Source organism: Aulonocara sp. 'chitande type north' Nkhata Bay, linkage group LG7 (genome assembly GCF_057382095.1).
Source record: "Aulonocara sp. 'chitande type north' Nkhata Bay isolate Kocher_YH1m ecotype deep benthic linkage group LG7, A_spYH_male_GT1.1, whole genome shotgun sequence".
Taxonomy (NCBI): Eukaryota; Metazoa; Chordata; class Actinopteri; order Cichliformes; family Cichlidae; genus Aulonocara; species Aulonocara sp. 'chitande type north' Nkhata Bay.
In genome coordinates this window covers 30,773,277-30,797,661 of record NC_141350.1, presented here as the reverse complement: position 1 = coordinate 30,797,661, position 24,385 = coordinate 30,773,277, and the positions used below count along the sequence as shown (strand labels likewise).

General features: G+C 39.3%; 1 protein-coding gene across 4 annotated transcripts in view; it reads left to right on the top strand.

The window, feature by feature from the left end:
- Positions 1 to 24,385, top strand: part of pip5kl1 (phosphatidylinositol-4-phosphate 5-kinase-like 1) — a 55,388-nt gene that overhangs the window by 26,020 nt on the left and 4,983 nt on the right. For all 4 annotated transcript variants that reach the window (XM_086299999.1, XM_086299998.1, XM_086299997.1 and 1 more), the window contains 7 exons: positions 4,446 to 4,496; positions 4,581 to 4,735; positions 14,112 to 14,236; positions 16,965 to 16,999; positions 17,093 to 17,148; positions 17,498 to 17,610; positions 17,791 to 17,953. In XM_086299999.1, coding sequence (XP_086156125.1) covers positions 4,446 to 4,496; positions 4,581 to 4,735; positions 14,112 to 14,236; positions 16,965 to 16,999; positions 17,093 to 17,148; positions 17,498 to 17,610; positions 17,791 to 17,953 — 698 coding nt within the window. The remainder of the gene's footprint in view (positions 1 to 4,445; positions 4,497 to 4,580; positions 4,736 to 14,111; positions 14,237 to 16,964; positions 17,000 to 17,092; positions 17,149 to 17,497; positions 17,611 to 17,790; positions 17,954 to 24,385) is intronic.

Genomic DNA, 24,385 nt, shown 5'->3' with positions numbered 1-24,385 from the left:
GCGGACATGACACTGTGACGTTGGCTAGAATCATGGCAGCAGTCAACGACGGTCCAGGCGTGGCATTTCTCTCGTGGAAATGTGCACATTATCTTTTCCTTTCTATTAGTAGGTGGCACAGTGCACTGTGGCAAGTAAGCAAGCTAGAAGACTGGCAAAGTTATGGAAGCAACACATTAACAAGAGAATTCTGAGTAAAACCAAAGTTACTTTCCCTAGTAACTAGTTACTTTGAAAGTAACGAGTAACTTGAAGTAACTGAGTTACTTTTGAGAGAAGTAACTAGTAATGTAACTAAGTTACTATTTTAAAGTAACTTACCCAACACTGATGACCAATGACTATTTAGATCGCTTAGAGTGTTTTTGTGAAACTGCAAGTCGATGACTTTCAGATGAAGTGTTGTACATTTATTTTTCATGTACAGGTTTATCTTAAAGGTTTTTCCATTTGGTTGTTCGGTAATGTCCGTAAAAAGTATGAATGTTACTGAACTCTTACCTAGGATGAGTAGCCAATGAGCTGCAGATGCTCCACGGGCAAAGTTACAAAACTTTATGATCACACATTGTGTATGTTTGATGTGGAACATTCGCCCTGTTATTCATTTCTTTTTAGGCCAGAACAAGTCCAGTAAGTAAAATACACACAAATCAAGCTCTGACAGTGATGACAGGAGTTTTGCACACAAAGAAAATCTCATCAAAACAAAAATATTAATCCAGAGGTGCTGGAGGGTTGTCCAGGGGCCTGTTCTTCGTACGTCGCTTACTACATCCAAGATCAAATGACACATCCAAGACCAAACCATCGCGCTAACCGTGAGCTCGCTAATCCGGTTCCCCGAACACACCTGCTGTTGACGATTAGTACAGCTGGACGCAGTAATGTGACATCACTGGGTGTCGTAAAAGGGGCTACGCATCGATAGTAGAAACATTGATCGGCAACCCGCTGATTGGTCGGCGAAAATGTCGAAGGAGCGCGCTCGGTATTTTCCGGCAGCAGAGCAAGAACTCTTGAGTGAGGGATTTCAGGAGTTTCAGAGTTTAATGAAAACGCAAGAGAACACTGCAAAGGCTGCAAAAGCAAGGAGAGAGGGGCTGGCAGAAAGTTGCTGACAAATCAAACTCGTAGGTAATTTAATAATAATAATAATAATAATGGATTGGATTTATATAGCGCTTTCCAAGGCACCCAAAGCGCTGTACGATACCACTATTCATTCACTCCCACATTCACACACTGGTGGAGGCAGCTACGGTTGTAGCCAGGCTGCCATATCGCGCCATCGGCCCCTCTGGCCAACACCAGTAGGCGGTAGGGTAGATCTATCATATGACACTATATTGTCCAATATCATATGGCATTATATTATATTATAATATGTTATATTATATCCCCTTTCACATTAGAGCCACAACAGGACCCACAAGAACATGGGAACAAGTAAAAGTGGAATACAGGAGTATTCTACAGAATGGTAATATTTATCTCTTAGATTGCTTTTCGTCTCTTGGCAAGGTAATACTGGCCTGTAATACTCTGTTAGTTTGTTCATAACAGCAACCAAGAAAAGGGCAGAGGAAAAAAAGACAGGTGGTGGTCCTGCACCCCCTCGTCAACAAGTTGGTTAAGTAAATAATACCCTCACGGGAATATCGATATCTCTCAATGAGCACACTGTCGCGCTGAGCTAAAGGATCCTGTCTATCCCGCAATATACGCTGAATTCTGAGGACTCTCCTTATCAATCTTGCACCTTCCGCAATGGGTTGGTCGCGTATACGGACAGGACATGGCTGCGACAGGCTTCCCAAATCCACCTTCGCTTTTATAGCCGTGGTCTCTCATCTTGATTACACCAAGTAATTTACAATTACTACTCTGAAATATGAATTACATCTGTAATAATCACATACATGTAATAGAATGTTAATAGTACATTTCCCTTTTTTAGGAAATGACCTGTATGTATCTGTGTGACATCAATAAAAGGATCAAGTGCTGCATTATCTTTAGTTACATTGATGTTATTTATTTATGGTGAAACAGTGGTGGAATATCGCTGTTGCTTTCGTATAAATGAAGCGGACATACCTGCGTGGCCGCGATCTAATCCTGTTTACATAAAGTAAACCTGCTCCCGAGCAGGTTTACGCTTACGGCTCTGTTGCTATGACAGCAAGTCCCGGATGAGCTTCGGGGAACCGAACGATCCAGGATCACGCAAAATCGTCAACAATCTAATCCAGCTAACTTACTTAGCGAGGTACGAAGAACAGGCCCCAGGTTTGTAGACACAAACCAGGTGTGGAATACTGCCTCCAGTACATATTTGGCACAAAAATGTAAAAACACTGGTCCAGCCTGCTGAATATAAAGTGCTCTTTTTTTCAGATTTTGAAAGGCTTGTGTTTTGTTTTGTTTTTGGTTTTGTGGTGAGTGCCTGCCTCATACTCTTAAAGCCTGTAAGTGAGATCTAAAATGGTAGGTTAAACAAATGGCAGTGATTTTCCTTCCTCATGTGAAAGTGTGTAAATAACACACCCAAAACTCAACAAGACCTTAAACCACAGAGAGCTCTGCAGTGCCTGCTGTGATGCAGCCATTTGCTGCTGCTTCACCCTAATCCTGTTTAAACACAATATGCTGGCTCAGCAGGTAGAAGTGTGGCAGCTCTGTTTGTGTTTCATCCACAGGGTCTCATGACAGCATTTTGTTTTTGTAGCCCTTTGGTGCACACAAGTCTCACAGGATACAGGTGTAAATGTGAGCTAAAACAGGCCAGTGTTTAGTTATTGTCATTGGTGATCTGCTGGTGATATTACAAGAATTTGTAATACAGACATTCTAAATAAACACAAAAACTAGTAGATTTTCCTTTCAAATAGACTCGCTAAAACAAACAGGCTAGTAGGGGGACAGACAGCAGGGTGTGTGGTGCATAGTCCATTTAAAGCTGTGTTAGTACGATTAATTGCATCCTGACAATAACTGAATGAGATTATCGAAGGAGTACAAATACCAAGGCTCTTGTCAATGTTAGTGTATGCAATAAGAATTTTCCTTCAACCACGGTTTGACAGCTCCGAGCTGTTCCCAGACCTGATCAGAGGATGCTGGCTCACGGCATGACTGCCATGAAAGCAGCCTGCAGAACCTGAGGTGGGGGGCTGTTTAAATGGTAGTCAGCATGTCCAAAAACCAACACATACAAATGTAACATAAATAAATAAAAATAGTAATAATGATATCTAAGCCACTTGAATATTTTAACTTTAAGCTAATATATACAAACTAACTTATATTTTATCCATCTTTAACAGTTGCCACACAATACACACAATCATTACTACTGTACACCAGTGTTGGTCAAGTTACTTGAAAAAAGTAATCAGTAACTAATTACTGATTACTTCCCCCAAAAAGTAATCCCGTTACTTTACTGATTACTTATTTTCAAAAGTAATTAATTACTTAGTTACTTAGTTACTTTTTAAAAACACGATTTACAACCTGAATAGGTGATAAAGCGATAGATCTTTAGCCCAGTTCTACTTTTTCTGCATAATCCATCATACAAAATGTAATCAAATGGAAAAGTCTCTTTTAAAAACTTGTTTTATTAGTTTTAATCTTTTAACTTTATGCATCAAGCAAAAATTTAATTATATGCAACATTCTCTGACTGGAAGAAATTTGTTTAATATTTAAACTTATTTTCTGCACATTCCAGCACATAAAATAATTTTTTTGTGTGTTTACACTCACTCTTTCAAATAGATGCAAGTAAAACACAGCAGAAAATAAATAAAGTCAAAGACTAGCAGTCCTGTTGCTCTATTTTCACCTGTAAAGCAGGAGTGCGGTAGGCGGAGGTTCACCCTGGTGCAGGTGTGCCGCGGCGGTCAGTGGAAGAATCCGCGAGTTTCTCTGTGAGTTTCCCACTATGTCATAGCGCACTCGGTGCTTGCTTGGAAGTTTAGGGGTTTTTTCACTGTAAAAAGAAGTTTTCTTCCCATGCACAACGGACACTAATGTTTTTGTCACTTATTACGGAATCAAACTCAAAGTAAGGTCAGTACTTCCACGCTTTAAACGCTGCACGCTCATACTCTCTCCCGCACTCGATATATTATCCACTGTTGATCTGCACGCAGCTGTTGTCACGAACGTCACACTTGCTTAGGTCACTGTCATGAGACATTCTCGCAAAAAACTCACAGTTTTAGTAACGCAGTAACGCAGCGTTCCTACGGGAAAGTAACGGTAATCTAATTACTGTTTTCACAATAGTAATCCCTTACTTTACTCGTTACTTGACAAAAGTAATCGGATTACAGTGCCCATCTCTGCTGTACACACATAACTTTTAATAAGTCTATTTTGTCAGTTGTCCTGTTTTTCTGTGTGACTTGCTTTTGTTTCTTTTTATGCTTTAGAATGAACTGACAGATGAAGATTTCAGGTTGGAGGTCACTCAGATCCATAAGGTAGGATCCTGTGTGTTTCTCTGACAGCTCTCAGATGTATTACTGTGCAGAAGGCTTCCCTGTTTGATTTCTGTTTGTGTGTAGGACTTCACAATGGAGACGTTTGCAGGGCCTGTGTTTGCCACGCTGCGTGGATCTTTAGGAATGACTGAGCAGGAGTATCAGCAGTCACTCTGCTCTGAAAATTGCTACCTCCAGTTCATCAGCAACTCCAAGAGCAAAGCAGACTTCTTCCTCACGTGAGTTACAACAAATTGGCTGATCATCTGCCAAAATGTACAAGTCTGATAAAGACAGATAAATCTAGCGGGGCCTGCAATAATGAACCCGAGTAATAAACTTTACACACAGATGTGCCCAGTTAAGTAAATGCTGCTTAAAGGGGACTGATTATGCTTTTCATCAGTCAGTTATTTAAGTTTTCCAATTACTTTTGAGTCTATGAAATTGTAGTAAAAATGCTTTAGTTCCGCACATTTTTACCTTTTTGGAAATAAGTGTTTCAGTGCTTAAGTATGAAAGCTGAAAGTCTGCATTTGAACTGCATCGGTGTTGTTCTGTTTGAAATTCACTGTGGTGATGTCTCTGTCCAAATATTTATGGACCTAACTGTATATAAGCAGCGGTCTAAGAGTAGCTGTGTATCATAATCATCATCATAGTTTATTTATATAGCACTTTAAAAACACACAAGGCTGACCAAAGTGCTGAACAACAGAAATATAAGAGACACAATAAGAATAATAAATACGATAAAATAATAAACATAGTAATAACAATAAAATATAATTAAATACAAGTCAGTTAACCACTGAGTCAAAGGCCAGGATTTAAAAATCTGGATTTAAAAACCAGCACTGATGTCGATTGCCATTTGTGAAGAGGAAGATTATTCCAAAGCTTTGGAGCCACAATAGAGAACGCTCGGTCTCCTCAGTTTCATCCGTGATTTGGGGACTGAGAGAAACAGCTGCTCAGCTGACCGGAGCAAACGAGTGGGGATATAGGGCTTCAGCAAATCAGACAAATATGCAGATGCCAGACCATTTAAGGATTTAAAAACTAATAGAAGGAGTTTAAAATGAATCCTAAATTCAATTGGAAGCCAGTGCAGGGAGGCCAGAACTAGAGTAATGTGCTCAAATTTCCTTCTACCAGTTTAAATCCGTGCTGCAGCATTCTGTACTAGTTGCAGGCAGCATGGATAACAGTCTCCAAATCACACTTTGAAAGAAAAGGTTTGACCTTCAACAGATGCCTGAGATGATAGAATGATGATTTCACCACCCATTCACGTGTAATTGAGCTCTTCAGGTGAGGGGCCAGAGCAGTAAGGTCGACATCAGGGGTATCAGAGGTACAATTCGGGCTGAACAGAATTGCTTCCATTTTACGTTCATTAAAATTTAAAAGGTTTAGAGCCATCCATGACTTAACATCACTAAGGCAATCAAGCAAGAGTCTAATTGTATTTTGCTCGTTTGTGTTGTTGTGTTTGCACATCTCTGTTGCTTGTGGGGCTCGCACACAAGAATTTCACTCGCATGTGCTGTGCCAGTGTGCCTGCACATGTGATGTGACAATAAAAAGTGATTTGATTTGATTTGATTTGATTTAATTGGGGAGCTATCAGAATGACTGAAAGGAAAATAAAGCTGGCAATCATCAGCATATAGATGAAATGAGACTTTGTGTTTTCGAAAGATCGCTCCCAGTGGCAGGAGATACAACGAAAACAGTTATGGCCCAAGAATAGATCCCTGTGGTACACCCCACAACAGAGGGGCCACAGAGGACGATGACGAGCCCAACTTAACACAGAAGCTCCCGTTTGAGAGATATGATTTTATTCACAGGACAGCCAAGCCAGAAATGCCCACACAATGCTGGAATTAAGAGATCAGCAGGTTGTGGTCCACTGTGTTGAATGCAGCAGTCATATCCAGTAATATAAGCACTACATGTTTATCACAGTCCATCGCTACCAGAGTGTCATTCATAACCTTTATGAGAGCTGTCTCTGTGTTGTGAAATGGCTTAAAGAAAAATGTCAAACATTTGAGAGTTATTTAGATAATCCATCAGCTGAGCGTGAACAATCTTTTCCAAGATCTTACTCAGAAAAGGAAGTTTAGAGATGGGTCTGAAGTTTGACATAACTGAAATATCTGAGCCTGGCTTCCTAAGTAAGGGATGAATAACTGCATGCTTAAACTCGCTTGGTACTTGATCTGACAAGAGGCTGGTATTAATTATGTTCAGAATATGTGGTCTAACAGTAGGAAACACCTTTTTGAGAAAACGGGGATGAACAACATCATTCGGAGAACCACGCGGTTTAGCATTTAACACAACCTCCTCTAGTTAAGGTAGAACAATTGGTTGGAAAGCAATACACAAATTTGAACAGGGAACATCCACAGCCGGGTCACCAGAAGATAAAGTGGAGGGTCTGAAACCGGCAACCTTATCCACAAAGAAATTAAGAAACTTATTACACATAACCTCAGAAGACTGCAAAAGAACACGATCCTCTGTATTCAGTACAGAATTTATGGTATTATACAAAGCACGAGGGTTATGTGAATTAACAGCAATAAGGTGAGAAAAAAAGGAGTTTTTGGCGGTCTTTACTGCCCTCTGGTAAGCTTTCCAGCTCGTCTTAAGAGCTTCCAGAGAGATGTACAGCCATTATTATCATATTAACAATATGATAATACTGTAAATAATAGTGTAAATGTTCTTGTTGGTTACAGACTCTCGCATCACCTTCATAACTTGTATTTGGATTTCATTATTTTAAATTATATAAGCAAAGTTAGATGAATTAGATTGTTAAAATTCTTATTCTTTTCAAATTCTGATAGATGTTCAACTCAACTCAAAAAAACATTGTGTTTTTTGAGTCCACGTGTGTCACTGACAGTGTTGGTCAAGTTACTTGAAAAAAGTAATCAGTAACTAATTACTGATTACTTCCCCAAAAAAGTAATCCCGTTACTTTACTGATTACTTATTTTCAAAGGTAATTAATTACTTAGTTACTTAGTTACTTTTTAAAAACACGATTTACAACCTGAATAGGTGATAAAGTGATAGATCTTTCAGCCCAATTCTACTTTTTCTGCATAATCCATCATACAAAATGTAATCAAATGGAAAAGTCTCTTTTTAAAACTTGTTTTATTAGTTTTAATCTTTTAACTTCATGCATCAAGCAAAAATGTAATTATATGCAACATTCTCTGACTGGAAGAAAATTGTTTAATATTTAAACTTATTTTCTGCACATTCCAGCACATAAAATAATTTTTTTGTATGTTTACACTCACTCTTTCAAATAGATGCAAGTAAAACACAGCAGAAAACTAGAAAAATTTGCATTTCCTGCGAAAATGCAGTGTGGATGCTTTAAAGCTGAAGCTGTATGCAAAAACTAGCTGAAAAAGCTGAAAAGTTGCAGAAATTGTAAAAACTTTGCAGAAGCAAAGGAACTTTGCTAAAATGTAATAACTTAGCAGAACTGCAATATCTTAGAGGAAACATAATACTTGGCAGAAATACAATAGCATAGCAGAACTTAGCAGAAATATTATAACTTACCAGAAACATGACAACTTCTCAAAAATACAAGAATTTAGGAGAAATAGTATAAGAAAACAGAAAGAATATATTTAGCCAAAAATACTTAAACATTACAGAAACACTATGATTTAGAAAAATAGTACAACATAGCAGAAATACTGTGTTTTACCAGAGACACTGTGATGAACTATGAATATTGTAATTTTAAATTAATACTATGTTTTAGCACAAATACTATAATTTGGCAGAAATACTATAATTTGGCAGAAATACTATGATTCAGCACAAATACTCTGGTTTAGCACAAATATTATAAGATAGCAGAAATACAATTATATAGCAGAAATGCTATATTTAGAAAGAAAAATATAATATAGTAGAAATAGTATGATTTAGCAGAAATACTACAATATAGCATAATAACAATGATTTAGAACAAATACTATGATTGAGCAGAATAGTTATAACTTAAGTGAAAATACTGGAAAACTAAAATGACAAGCTGAGAAAAAAACAGAACATGGTTAAGCTGTCTCAAAACTAATTATTGTTCAACTGTGGGGAAAAAAAGAAATACAAATAAATAAATACAGAAATGTAAAGAGAGAGACACACACACAGGGTCTATGCCAGTCAAACAATGAGATGCTGCCCTAAAGAGGGTCTTTCTCTCTCTCTCTCTCTCTCTCTCTCTGTCTCTGTCTCTCACACACACACACACACACACACACAGGGAGAGAAGCAAGTTTCTAGGTCAGTCAAGCAGCCTGGGAGCTGGTAAATTTGAATCCACCAATCAGAGAGGCTGTAAACTTTTCCCGCCAAAACAGGTGCACACACGCAGCACAGAGACAGGATTTTTGTAGTCTATTTCTCATAGTGAGGATTCCCCTCAAACAAATGACCATAATTTCCTAACCGTAGGGGCAAGAACTGTCATTTTTACACAGTTTTGTTCAGAAGAGATGGGGCAATCGTCAAGTGTTGACAATTTATCATTAAAATATGAATTTTTAGAGATATATGATATGGATGACGGGTTGGTTTAGAAGCCACGAAGGCCCCAATATGCAAATTTGAATGCCTCAGCCCACATATATGATTGGCTGGCTGGGAAGCCGTGGAGGCCCTGATATGTAAATTTGAATGTCTCAGGCCTCACAGAGGATTGGCTGCCTGGGGAACTGGCAGTAATATATGGAAATAGTATGCTTAAGCATAAATACTACATTTAGTAGAAATACTATATTTTAGCACAAATACTATAAAAAGCAGAATTACTAAAATTTAGCAGATATACTATATTAAGCACAAATCTTATAAAAAGCAGAAATAGTATGATTAAGCATAAATACTACATTTAGTAGAAATACTATGTTTTAGCACAAATACTATAAAAAGCAGAAATACTATATTAAGCAATATAAATATCCTATAAAAATCCTATAAAAAGCAAAAATACTATACTGTGATTTGGTAGAAAAACTATAATTATTCAGAAATACTATATTTGGCAGCACGGTGGCACAGTGGTTAGCACTGTTGCCTCACAGCAAGAAGGTCCTGAGTTCAATTCCACCATCAGGCCGGGGTCTTTCTGTGTGGAGTTTGCATGTTCTCCCCGTGTTTGCGTGGGTTCTCTCCGGGTCCTCCCACCGTCCAAAGACATGCAGCTTGTGGGGATAGGTTAATTGGATAATCCAAATTGCCACTAGGTGTGAATGTGAGAGTGAATGTGAGTGTGAATGGTTGTCTGTCCCTGTGTGTTGGCCCTGCGACAGACTGGCGACCTGTCCAGGGTGTACCCCGCCCTTCGCCCTATGGCAGCTGGGATGGGCTCCGGCACCCCCCGCGACCCTGAAAAGGATAAGCGGAAGCGAATGGATGGATGGATGGACTATATTTGTCAGAAATACTATATTTAGCACAAATCTTATAAAATAGCAGAAATAGTATGATTTAGCACAATAGTAATATCTTATACAGAAAAATTGGAAAAGCAAAATGGACAGCTGAAAAAATGCTGAACATGCTGAGGGTCCCTCGAATATGCTTGTTAAATGAAAAAAATCGGCAAAAAAAATATAACAGAGACACACACACAAGATCCAATTCAGTCAACCAGTCTAAATATGTTGAATTTGAATCTTACAATGGGATCATCCCATTAAAAGACTTTCTTTCTCTCTCTCTCTCCCTCTCTGTCACACACACACACACACTCACACACACACAGAGGGAGAGAAGTAAGTTTCTAGCTCAGTCAAGCAGCCTGGGAGCTGCTGAATTTGAATCCACCAATCAGAGAGCCTGTGCACTTTTTCCCGCAAAACAGCTGCACGCAGCACAGAGAGACACAGGATTTTTGCAGTCTATTTCTCATAATGACGACTCCCCTCAAACAAATGACCATAATTTCCTAACCGTAGGGGCTAGAACGGTCATTCTTACACCGTTTTGTTCAGAAGAGATGGGGGAATCTTAAAGTGTTGACAATTTATCATTAAAATATGAATTATTAAAGATATTTGACTTCTAATGCACCATAACTGAGCAGAGCAAAGCAAAAACTGCCTTGACTTGCCCTCAAACAACGCTTTCTAACTCTAAATCTATTTGGAGTATCAATATCATTCTTTCTCTGTAAGAGACAGCAGGCTTTGGTGAACAATCATGGAAATTTTCAGGTCTCTGTGGAAATTCATTAAAAAGATATGACGAGAGAAATAAGTGGTTCATTTCCAGAGTTTGAAATCTGAAGAAATCTGAGCGAAGGACGAATTTCCTACCCTCAAACAAGTCTAACTCATTTCAGAACGGTAATAGGTGAGAAAATAATTCTTGAATTGTGAGCGTCAGGAGTGTCTGAAGATATACTGGGACAAGCCTTATGTCTTAACTTTGCTTCATTAAGGAGATATGACGATTCGAATATGCCTCTCATTACAGAAATCAAGCGGTGATTTTGAACAAACTCTCCATTGACTTTCTATGGAGAGTTTTGCGACTTTGTGTTGGTCTGAGGAGATTTGCCAAAATTCTATAAATCCCACAACAATGATAGTGACATTTTCGGAAAGCCAGCAAAAATACCTACGTTTTGATGTATAATTTGTGGAAGTTGAGTGAAAATTGAGCAAGTAGCAAGAAGTTGTTCGGACATGAAGAGAAGACTGCAAAACCTTCAGTGGCACACTGGAAGCCAAGTGCAATAGCAACCATAACAACGCATGTATTTTGTGAAAAATCACAATTTTGCAACTGAAAACGTTAAGAGGCATAAAAGTAAAACGGTAAAAGATTTGAAAAAGCTGATTTATACCTGAATAGCCCAATAATTTGAGAACAATTTAAAGTTTGAATGGTTGTTCTACGTGAAAATATGAGGAAGTAGTTAAGTTTCAAAAACAAGAACATTTTAGCAGAATTGCAGAAGTTTCCCATTCATTTCAATGGGACAAATTAAGCTTAATATTTTAAAAAGTATAATAGTGAAAAATACCAAAAGACATAGCACACATTAGCAGAAGTAGCAGAATAGTTTAAAATTTGAACAGTGAAAATCGGCTGAAAATTGTGGAAGTAGTTAAGTGCCAAAAAGTGTACGGAAGTATCAAGAGGAACTCAATATGTGTGCTTAAAGCATCCACACAATAAATAAAGTCAAAGACTAGCAGTCCTGTTGCTCTATTTTCACCTGTAAAGCAGGAGTGCGGTAGGCGGAGGTTTACCCTGGTGCAGGTGTGCCGCGGCGGTCAGTGGAAGAATCCGCGAGTTTCTCTGTGAATTTCTCATTACGTCGTTGCGCACTCGGTGCTTGCTTGGAAGTTTAGGGTTTTTTTCACTGTAAAAAGAAGTTTTCTTCCCACGCACATTGGACGGTAATGTTTTTGTCACTTTTTATGGAATCAAACTTAAAGTGAGGTCAGTACTTCCACGCTTTAAACGCTGCACGGTCATACTCTCTCCCGCACTCGATATATTATCCACTGTTGATCTGCGCACAGCTGTTGTCACGAACGCCGCACTTGCCTACGTCACTGTCATGAGACATTCTCGCAAAAAAATCACAGTTTTAGTAACGCAGTAACGCAGCGGGAAAGTAACGGTAATCTAATTACCGTTTTTGTCATAGTAATCCCTTACTTTACTCGTTACTTGAAAAAAGTCATCGGGTAACGCGTTACTGTAATGCGATTTACTTGCATCTATTTGAAAGAGTGAGTGTAAACACCAGAGGTGGGACCAAGTCATTGTTTTGCAAGTCTCAAGTAAGTCTCAAGTCTTTATCCTCAAGTCTCAAGTCAAGTCTCAAGTAATGTCAGGCAAGTCAGAGTCGAGTCTCAAGTCACTGGTGTAAAAGTAAGAGTCAAGTCACAAGTCTGAAACTTTGAATTTCAAGTCCTTTCGAGTCTTTAAAAAAAAAAAAAACGAAAAAATAATGTTGCAGTTATGCTAAATGTAAATATTAGACCATGTAATTTTAAAATCTGTGTTTTTCTCAACACATGACAAAATAGTGAACTTAGAAAATATACACAAATTGTGAAATTGCACCTCTTTAAAATGCAGCTCAATTAAACCTAGCTCCAAGAATAATTTTCACCGACAGTTCTGAGATAAGCTGCATGTTATTCTTGGATGCGGTTGTAGGACCAGCTTTAAAATCGCATGACAAAAATATCATACACATTAAAAAAAACTGTATCACCAACGTAGCCTGGACAAGATTTGCTAGTTAGATGAAGTCAGCTATCTCATCTTAGCATATTTATATGCATATTTATAATCATACGGTTCTTGGAGTGAGTGCACACACTCATGAAGTTTAGTAACTTCAGGTCACTGCAACAAGCCCAGGTACAGTTTACCGACAGATGGGTGCAGGACCTTGAAATGCACCGTGTAGAACGAAAGACCATCGTACGTATCATAAGTTTACCAGTCTCACAAATTGTCGTCATAAATACACATTCCTTAACTGTTTATTAATAGGACCTTTGAGCTCAACGGTAATTAATTAGTAGTGGAAATAATTTCTGGTACCCATCACAGAAATGTAGCAGTGACAACAATATTGTATGCTGTAATCGTACTGGGCAATTAGTGATACAAAAAACCTGTTTTATCCTGTGAATAAAAGTATATGTTTTTGTCAATGTACCATAATAACAGAAGCGAAACGCAATATTGTGTCAGGACAATTCACTATTTATGCACAATAAACAAAGGAGCATAGCGCGACAATTTCTGTTCAGCGCCAGACTTGCTTGTAACCTATATCACTAATTATGTTATGAAAATGACGTATTAAGTACTAAAAAACACTGACCTTCGTGTAAATGCTTGGAGCAGACTAACCTGTGAGCTGGAGTGTTCTGGGACGTTATATTTGGTCTTTGAATGGCTGCAATCCAGGCCATCCGTCGTCTTTGTTACTTCGGAAACATGGCTTGAACAATTTCTCTTCAACGACGTAATCCGATAACAACCGATCTCTTTACCCGTCGGCTTCCCGTGGCTGTCATGCGACCGGCTATTGCAGTTAATAATACAGCGGCTTCTTGACATTTTTGTGTTTCTTTTTTTATCGCTGTATAACTGATTTTAATTGAAAGCCTGCGTGCGCTAGTACCGCTTGCCACGAGTTCCCAGAATCCTTTGCGGTTCTACCCGTGAATGACGTCACATTTTCAATCTCTATATAATATGCATGTTAAATTTTATATTTGGGGTAAAATATCAAGTCTTTTCAAGTAAACCGGTTCAAGTCCAATTCAAGTCCCAAGTCATTGGTGTAAAAGTCCAAGTCAAGTCACAAGTCTTAGAACATTTTTTCAAGTCAAGTCTAAAGTCATAAAATTAATGACTCGAGTCTGACTCGAGTCCAAGTCATGTGACTCGAGTCCACACCTCTGGTAAACACACACAAAAAATTATTTTATGTGCTGTTACAAGTAATGTGTTACTGCCCATCTCTGGTCACTGATAAGAGAGAGATATACTGACACCGTGTTTTTCAACTTTTAGGAATGATAAACGCTTCTTCTTAAAGACTCAGAACAAAAGGGAAATTAAGTTCCTTCTGGGCAACCTGAAGATCTACATGGAGCACCTGAGGAAATACCCACATTCACTGCTGGTCAAGTTTTTAGGTACCACACACACAGACTGAGAAATATCTCTGTACATCACTCACAATCCCCAGGGTCCGGTCAACCCTCCACATTAGACTGGATGCTTCTGTTCACAGTGTTACAGTATAGTGGGCACATTTTAAGAGTCCAAGAGTCCAGAGTCTGGCTGGCTCAGATGCTGGCAGTTCTCACTGCAGTCTACCGGTAGCGTCTCCTTTTAGGCCAGGATAGACGAATGTCACCGAGCAGTGACTAAGTTTGTGGTAAAAGGCTTGCCCCCGATTTTCGGTAAGTGAATGTGTTTAATTGTAGGCAGGGACATTACTGGATATTCTTGTGTAATTGCTACAGAATAATGGTAAATGGCCTGTATTTATATAGCGCTTTACTAGTCAAAAATAAACCTGCCCCGGGGCCTACCACAGCACTTTCACACCTGTGCCATGATACACAAATAATAAAATGCCATCTTGGATGACATTTACCCTGCACTCGTCCTTTGTATATCTTGGCACAGGCATAATATCTCTGTGGTAGTCCTATCAGAGCAGAAAACACTTGCAGCACACCTACAGCTTTCTGATGAATGATCCCTTTTTTCAGTGCAATGTTAAACAAACTCTGCAGGGGAAATTCCACCGAAAGCCTTTTACCTTCACAATGACACATTTTTCTCTGTTGCAGTTTGATTTTTACCTCGTTGAAATTGCAGCAACAATTAAACAACAGAAATTAGCTCCCTATAATAAATACACCAAACAGTGGGCGAGTGAAAAGCAACAGAAATTAGCTCCCTATTATAAATACACCAAACAGTGGGCGAGTGAAAAGCAGAGGCCCGTGCTATGCAGAAGACGTGTGTAGGAAGTCACTTCAGGTTTAAACTTGGCTGGTTTTGATCACTGGTTCCCGTCTTATCTTGCTGCTGATGCATGCCTAACATGCTCTGGAGCAGATTACGTTCGAGACAACAGATCAGCACGAACAAAACCAAAACCAACCCAGCAACTCCACAGAAAGTGGTGTGGCGTATTGCAAGGGGCATAAAATCCCTTCAGCGTGCAGACAGTAAGAAGGTGTGAAGTCTGTCTGTAGTGAATGAAAATGAGTACAATTATGAATTAGTAGAATCAACTTTATTGATTTTTCCCCTGTTAGCTTCAATTTGAAAAGTACTTTATTACTGAACATTGTGATTACTGGAACTGTCAGCTTAAACAGCTGTGATTTTTGCTGCCCTTCTTTTCTGGTTAAAAAAAGGTTTATAGAAGTTTGTTTTCCAGTGTTATGGAGCAAAGCTCTTAAAGTTTACACAAAGTCCTGTGAATCCTTTTCCTTTCACTCGTACTGTGCTGCTTTGTCTGCAGTAGCTGTCACTTTCAGCGTATCATGTGTTTGACCTCTTCTGATTTTTCTAATATTAGTTTTATCCTCTTTTGTCCATGTATCTGATTGCACACGTGTTAAAAATTTGTATCTTATCTTAGGTTTGTGATTAATTGGCTTCATAAATACGATATTTATCATCTGTTGAGCCCACTAGTTTCCATTATTGTGCTGCTTTTAACTTGTATTAACAAAAGAGGTCAGCTAGCTTCTTATTGTTTTAGGATCTCATGAGAAATGAAAGGAACTTCGTTTTTGGGTAGGACCTCTTTGTTCATAATTTTAAATATCAAGCACTTTTCTATGCAAACATAGCCAGTAAGAAGTGCCTGGAAAATAAAATAATGAAAGCAATTTCAAAATAAAAGAGAAAGTGATTAAAAATGAAACTTAAAAAAAAACCAAAACGATTTTTGTAACTAGTGAAAACACCAAAACTGAGAGAAATGTCAGCCTTCAATGATCGACCTAGACTGAACGCTCAGAGGGGAAATGTATGGAGCCCTGAAAGGCGAATGAGAAGAACAATCCATGTGTTATTACTCGTGTAACATTGGCTCTTTTTACTTGTATGAGTAACTTAAACTTTAATAATACTGCAGTACAGAACTTCAGTGAATAATTGAAGAACAGATTATGACAAACACATTTTTATGAACAATCCCTCGGATGAATGCGACTTGTCACCAATTCCATGCACCAACACAAAACATGGAAAACAAGGACAGTGCCCTCGGATTGGCAGACTAAGGTGGTGAACCAAGGGATCATAAACCTCAGCCTCCATAGGGAAGCTACACCACTGTCCTGGTATGTCTAAGTATCACAAGTATTGGATGTTATCGTACGTGTATTTCTGGTGGACTCTCTTTCTGTTTTACCTAGAGTTGTGATTTGCATCTCATGGTGGTTTTGTCTTTATCTCCTGTTACCTCTGGCTCTCTTCCACTGCATGTCTTTCCTCCTCTCACCCCACCCGGTCACCACAGATGGCCGCCCCTCCCTGAGCCTGGTTCTGCTGGAGGTTTCTTCCTGTTAAAAAGATGTTTTTCGTTCCCACTGTCGCCAAACTGCTTGCTCATAGGGGAGCAAGGATAATCCATATGATCGTTGGGTTTTTCTCTGTATGTATTATTGTAGGGTCTACCTTACAAAATAAAGCACCTTATTGTGATTTGGGGCTGTATAAATAAAACTGAATTAAACTGAATTGAACAGGTGACAGCGAGTTCTCATTTGCAATAAACCGTAGAGTAGGTTTTAGAGTAAGAGGTTTTATGTTGCAAATCCCACATCCCACTTAAAATAAATCCCACTTAAAATAAATGTCTCAATTAAGTAACTGGTTGCTTGTTTTTAGGTGTTCACAGGATCCAAATCCCACAAAGACGAAAGGTACAGATACATTTTACGCCTGTTCAGTTCTGTTGAGAATTACAATGTGAAACAAAGGATTATAAAGTACTTTTTCCCATTTATCTGTTCCAGAAGTTCTTCATTGTCATGCAAAGTGTGTTTTATCCAGATGATCGCATCAATGCCAGGTAAGCTTGGAAGGATGTCCTTTACAAGCATCCATATGCGACAAGTTGAAGTTGACTATTGCTCAGGAACTGCAAACCTTCCGATCTCTTACAAACAGACTAGCACATGCTTGCATGGCTTTGGATGCTGATGCGACAGGTGCTGTCCGTGACTCTCTTGTGACTTTTTTTTCACGCTTGCACTTTTTAGACATTTACTTTGTAGTGCCTTCTATGCATTATGTACCAGGGATTGGGTTCACCTATACCAGGTGAACCTTGTTCCTGGAACTTTTGGGTCACGTTTCGATGGTCCAAGCCTCTAGCAGAACCTTGAAAACATCCAGTTATGCCTTTTTTGTGTTGTCAGGTATGACATTAAGGGCTGTGAGGTGAGTCGCTGGACAGAGCCTGCACCAGAGGGAAGCCACATCATCATGGTTCTCAAAGACCTCAACTTCGAGGGCCAGTTCATCACTCTGGGTAAGAGCATTTATGTATTCAGGGTATAAGTTCAAAAGGTAGCATTATTGCACCTTCTTCCAGGCCTGTCACTGCAGTATCTCACTGCAAATGTCATGTCCATGTGCCGGAGTAACAATTAAATACCAGTTTTTGTGTCAGTATTGTGTTTTTCGAGCTGTGCGTTGTTTAATTGTTTAGATCAGCAGCGTTCCTGGCTCCTGCGACAGGTGGAAATTGACACACACTTCCTTCGCCAGCTCAACGTGTTGGACTACAGCCTTCTCCTGGCTCATCAGCCCCTACACCATGACGAGCGCCACCAGGGCCTCTCCTTTGCTACGCTCATCGTAAGAGCAAAAAAGTACGTTTTAGTACCCTGATTTTCATTTTTGTTGCATTTAGAGAGTTCTGATTGCGTATTAATTTTGGGAGGATTCCAGCAATTTTAAAACACTGAAAAGTGATGAACTGCTTCAATTCTTCATGATTCAACAAGGTGTTAGAAACATTCCTCTGAGACTTTGGTCCATATTGACATCACACATCACACAGTTGCTGCAGCTTCAATCCAAATGTCACAGCAGAAACCAAACTTCATCGAACCACGCAACGTTTTTCTATCCAAGCATGAAACCTGGTGTGCTCTCCTGCTGCTGCATCTGCTTCAAGATTCAACATGTGTGTTCAGAGAGGGTTTTTTTTTTGTTTTGTTTATTTGGGTTTTTTTTTTTTTTTTTTTTTTGGTCAAAGCAGTCTGGCAATTCTCTTTTGTCAGCCTCATTAACAGGACATGTTTATCCAGAGAACTGCCTGGCACTTGATATTTTCTCTCTCTTCTCAGACTATTCTCTGTAAACTCTAGATATGGTTGTACGGGAAAATCTCAGCAGCTAAGCAGTTTCTGAAACTCTCAGATCAGCCGGTCTGGCACTAATGGCACTGCCTCATTCAAATTCCCTATCCTGATGCTTGGTTTAATCTTCAAAAGGTTTACGTGCCTAAATGCACAGAATTTCTGCCATGTGAGTTACAAATTAAACATTTTTTAAACATGGCTGTTAAAATGTTGGGTAACGCGTTGTGAGAATTGCACTGCATCACTGTTTTAGGAAACCTGAGACTTCTGTCTCAGCCAGTGCTCTTTGAACTAACAACCACAGAAAGTACAGAGAGCCTCACCAGCAGACTGGGTTTGGTTTGTTTCTTTGCTGACATTACAATAAATATAGATAAATCTCTTAACACCAGATTTATCCATACAATAACAAATACCTGCAGTCATGACAACATGCAAGCATGGAGAAAGTGAAAGCACAGCATGACATCATTATGATCTTTAAGGTGTATGAAACAAAAGCTCCAAATGAACACGAACACAAAAACACAAACACAAACGTGTTTTAAAATCCAGCTGCTGTATTAACAAGGTTAACTCAGCAGATGGAGCACTAAAGACAAAATAAGAGAAAACAATCAGAAACAACTCGCTGGCCGAATGTTTTTTTTTTTCATTCCTAAAATAAAAGTGGAACATCAGGAGCATCAGACACCTCGTCCTAAGCCAGAAATTGTAATTTCCATTAGTGTGTGACGCATGCTGCTTCATCACTCACTCACATCCAGAGCAGTGGGCTGGGCTCCCAGACTAAGCTTCCTGCATAGGGTCCTGTTGCAGAATTCCTCCACTTAAGTTTTTTTTTTTTTCACTCTGCTTTAAATTAGAAGAAAACTGAGTCATTACTGGTTTTGTTCAGTTACAGACTGTAGACACAGCTTCAGACGAATATAAAATTCAGACACTGAGTCATGGTTGCCTTTTTGTTTTTGGCCCACGATATGCTTGATATCTGGCTTCAATTCAAGCACAAGCCCTGAATCACAGAATAATATAATGCATGTGGAGCTCAAATATTTACACTGAATATTTTGTATTTGAATTGCATGCAAACTATTTAGCTACCCCTTGATATGTATCTAACTGTTATACAGTGGGGCAAAAAAGTATTTAGTCAGCCACCGATTGTGCAAGTTCCCCCACCTAAAATGATGACAGAGGTCAGTAATTTGCACCAGAGGTACACTTCAACTGTGAGAGACAGAATGTGAAAAACAAATCAATGAATTCACATGGTAGGATTTGTAAAGCATTTATTCGTAAATCAGGGTGGAAAATAAGTATTTGGTCACCTCAAACAAGGAAAATCTCTGGCTCTCACAGACCTGTAACGTCTTCTGTAAGAAGCTTTTCTGTCCCCCACTCGTTACCTGTATGAATGGCACCTGTTTGAACTCATCATCTGTATAAAAGACACCTGTCCACAGCCTCAAACAGTCAGACTCCAAACTCCGCCATGGCCAAGACCAAAGAGCTTTCGAAGGACACCAGGAAAAGTATTGTAGACCTGCACCAGACTGGGAAGAGTGAATCTACAATAGGCAAGCAGCTTGGTGTGAAAAAATCAACTGTGGGAGCAATCATCAGAAAATGGAAGACATACAAGACCACTGATAATCTCCCTCGATCTGGGGCTCCACGCAAGATCTCATCCCGTGGGGTCAAAATGATCATGAGAACGGTGAGCAAAGATCCCAGAACCACACGGGGGGACCTGGTGAATGACCTGCAGAGAGCTGGGACCAAAGTAACAAAGGTCACCATCAGTAACACACTACAACAGCAGGGAATCAAATCCCGCAGTGCCAGACGTGTTCCGCTGCTGAAGCCAGTGCATGTCCAGGCCCGTCTGAAGTTTGCCAGAGAGCACATGGATGATACAGCAGAGGATTGGGAGAATGTCATGTGGTCAGATGAAACCAAAGTAGAACTTTTTGGTATAAACTCAACTCGTCGTGTTTGGAGGAAGAAGAATACTGAGTTGCATCCCAAGAACACCATACCTACTGTGAAGCATGGGGGTGGAAACATCATGCTATGGGGCTGTTTTTCTGCCAAGGGGACAGGACGACTGATCCGTGTTAAGGACAGAATGAATGGGGCCATGTATCGTGAGATTTTGAGCCAAAACCTCCTTCCATCAGTGAGAACTTTGAAGATGAAACGAGGCTGGGTCTTCCAACATGACAATGATCCAAAACACACCGCCCGGGCAACAAAGGAGTGGCTCCGTAAGAAGCATTTGAAAGTCCTGGAGTGGCCTAGCCAGTCTCCAGACCTCAACCCCATAGAAAATCTGTGGCGGGAGTTGAAAGTCCGTGTTGCTCGGCGACAGCCCCAAAACATCACTGCTCTCGAGAAGATCTGCATGGAGGAATGGGCCAAAATACCAGCTACTGTGTGTGCAAACCTGGTAAAGACCTATAGTAAACGTTTGACCTCTGTTATTGCCAACAAAGGTTATGTTACAAAGTATTGAGTTGTATTTTTGTTATTGACCAAATACTTATTTTCCACCCTGATTTACGAATAAATTCTTTACAAATCCTACCATGTGGATTCATGGATTTTTTTTTCACATTCTGTCTCTCACAGTTGAAGTGTACCTCTGGTGCAAATTACTGACCTCTGTCATCATTTTAGGTGGGGGAACTTGCACAATCGGTGGCTGACTAAATACTTTTTTGCCCCACTGTATTTCATTTATTTGGGTTTATTAGAGTTGTTATTTGTATATTTAGGTTTCTCAAATCAATGTGTGTGCCTAATAAGAATTATAATAAATATTTTGATGTCCATTAGTAGAAATGGGCCTTCATGGTCAGTGTCTGAGGTCTTCTTCCCCAAGCTATAAAGCCTGCTTCATTTAGCCCTGTAAAGTCTGACTGATATGCCTCTAAGCTCTTTGTTGCTTTTCTCTTGAACATATGTTTGCATGATGATATAGAGCCAATATTCTAACTAATAATTAAACTTTTTGTAATTAAAATAAACAAGGGTTAGTTAGATTTAATTCCTGGTTGAATTTATAACTTTACTCGCTTAGAAAGAAATTAACAGATTCTAACTTTTATGGTACTTTAATTTTAATGGAGAGAGACAGGATATCAAAAATACCAAAAAGCCAGAAAAAAAAACCTATTACATAAACATTATAAATTGATTTGCATGTCATTGAGTGGCTCATCCAAATTTCAATTCGTCATGTTCCTAAAGCACCCCTGTCATTCCAACCTCTCCAACACTGTGATAAAGACCAAAGAGCTGACAAAGGGAGTCAGGGACAAGACTGTAGACATGCTTAAGGCTGGAAGGGGGGGGAAAGGGCCATCAGCAAGAAGCTTGGTGCCGCGGTGACGAGTATTGATCCGATTATACGGTAATGGAAGAAATATGAAATGACCATTAGTGGCCCTGGGTCTGGAATGTCATGCAAGATTTTGCCTCATGAAGGGAAGATGATCTTTAAAAGGTGGTGGATGACCCAAAACCTAATGACAGGAACTTGTTAATGATCAGGTGACCACCTACACTAAATGCCTTACCTCTGTGCTTGTCAACAAGGGTTTCTGCACTACTTCTGTGGTGAATCTTTGTAGACCTTGCAACGTAACTGACATTAATAGCTGACACCATTACCAGGATTCATGCTTTTCTGTGATGTTTTATGTGTTAATTACTTTGTGGTTGTGTCCCACAGCTTCATCTGTCCTTATACTAAAGTGATGACTCTTATTCTCTCACTGATAAAATTAAAAGCTGCAATGAGAAAGTAGCCTGAAATCCACAGCAGCAATCGACAGTACTGAAAAGCAGTTATATTTCCACAGCAATGCACGTCAGCTTTAGTGTATGTTAAGTGACAGGATTACAGAGGCCTCTGTGTTTTTGATGTACCTGTGGTCTGTAAGTCCTCAGTGGTGGACTCTGCTCTTCAGGTGATTTGTTTGCATTTATAAAATGTTTTTTAGTGACTTAGCAATCAAAAATATAATCATTCTACCTAAAATACATTAGAAACATGACGTTTTGGTTTACCATGTGAGTGGTAAACCAAATGCCTTACCAGCCCCAACCCTAAACCCAAATCAATATTAAAAAGCATTTTTAGTAACTAATTAGGTATGTAATCTCTGCATACCAGCCCCAACAGTAGTTTCTAAATCTGTTGGAAACTCCGTCATCAGTCTCTCCTGACATTTTTTCCAAAGCTGGTAGGGTTTGGTGTGTTTTACCGCAGCTGTTTAAGCCCTGACTACAAAGCACCATATAAAAGATTTGATAAAGCCAACTTTTAGTCAAGACCTCAACTATAAAAACAGAAATTAGCATAGCTTCCAAAGAAACTGTGAATGCATAAATGTCTTAAAGTTAAATCAAAACCAACAGGTCATTAGCAGCTCATTTGCAGTTAAAGTTAGAGCTAGGGTTACGTTCAGTTTTTTCTTTTCAGTTTCTGAAATTGGCACCAGTGTCCAGTTTTTGAAATATAAATAGCTGCAAGTGCACAATCACGACTGTGTGTCTCATTTAGACACTCAGACACTGAGCCATGTGCTAATTGCACACATTTCTGCATCTCTGCCATTCAAAGAGACTGTGTATATAGTTTATTGTGTGAATGCCGTGAGGCCCGGGTTCAAATCCTGCTTATGGCAACAATTTTTTCAGTTAACAGTTCAACCTTTTTAACTCTTTTCAACATAAATTTCAGCTTCTTCACCCCTTTGCAGCACAAATTCCAGATTCTTCAGCTGTTTTCAGCAAAACCCTCAGCTTCTTTACCTCTTTTCAGCACAAAGTTCTGCTTCTTTACACCTTTTCAGAAGAAACTTTTGCTTCTTTACCTCTTTTCAGCAGAAGTTTCAGCTTCTTGGCCTGTTTTCAGCAGAACTTTCAGTATCCTCATCTCTTTTTAGCAGAACGTTCAACAGGTTCACCTCTTTTCAGCAGACAGTTCAGCTTTTCCCACCTCTTTTCAGCACAAATCTAAGCCTCTTCTGCTCTTTTCAGCAGAATTTTCAGTTTCTCCATCTCTTTTTTGCTGAAAATTCAGCTTTTTCACCTCTTTTCAGCACAAATTTCAGTTTCTTCACTGCTTTTGAGCACAAAGTTCTGCTTCTTCACCTCTTTTCAGCACAATTCAGCTTCTTCTGCACAGTGCACATTTTTTCTCTCATCATATCGTTGCTTGGGAGTAGAACTGGTTTGGCTTACTGGGATGAGTAGCCGCTGTGAGACCCAGTGGCGAAGTTTCGAATCCTACCTGTGGGGGTTGCCGCACATCTTCCCTGCTTGCATGCACACTGCTTTCTTATCACTCTGCAGTATACCCTTTCAAATACAGCCATCTTCAGCAAGCACTTCAGCTTCTACACCTCTGTTCAGCAGATAATTCTGCTTCTTCAGCTGTTTAGCAGATTCCACTACATGGCATTCACACTTTCGCAGGAAATGCAACTGTTTCTAGTTTTATGTAATATTCAGTACTGAACTTAAAACTTTTCAAGGAATCAATTTATCATTCAGTGTTTTCATAAAAGCCTTATTTTTACACAAACGAGGTTTAAGGCCTGGAGACGTTTGAAGCTTTTTGTCCTCCACAATGGAAAATGGCTAAAAATAAAAAGCCACTTTAGCCACCTCCTAATTTTATTAATTCTGTGCTCAGCTTTGAGTCTCTAACATCATTAAAACATAGCTGCTACTGCTCATTTTACATTTTTCGCTTGTGTTTTCACTCTTTCCCAACATGCTCAAATCTCTAGATTCATATATGTCCAAATTCCTTTGGAAAAATATGCCCCCACGTATAAGCTTAAAAACACTACAAAAGACCAAGGATAAAGGAGGATTAGAACTACCTAACTTTCAGCACTACTTCTTAGCCAACAGGCT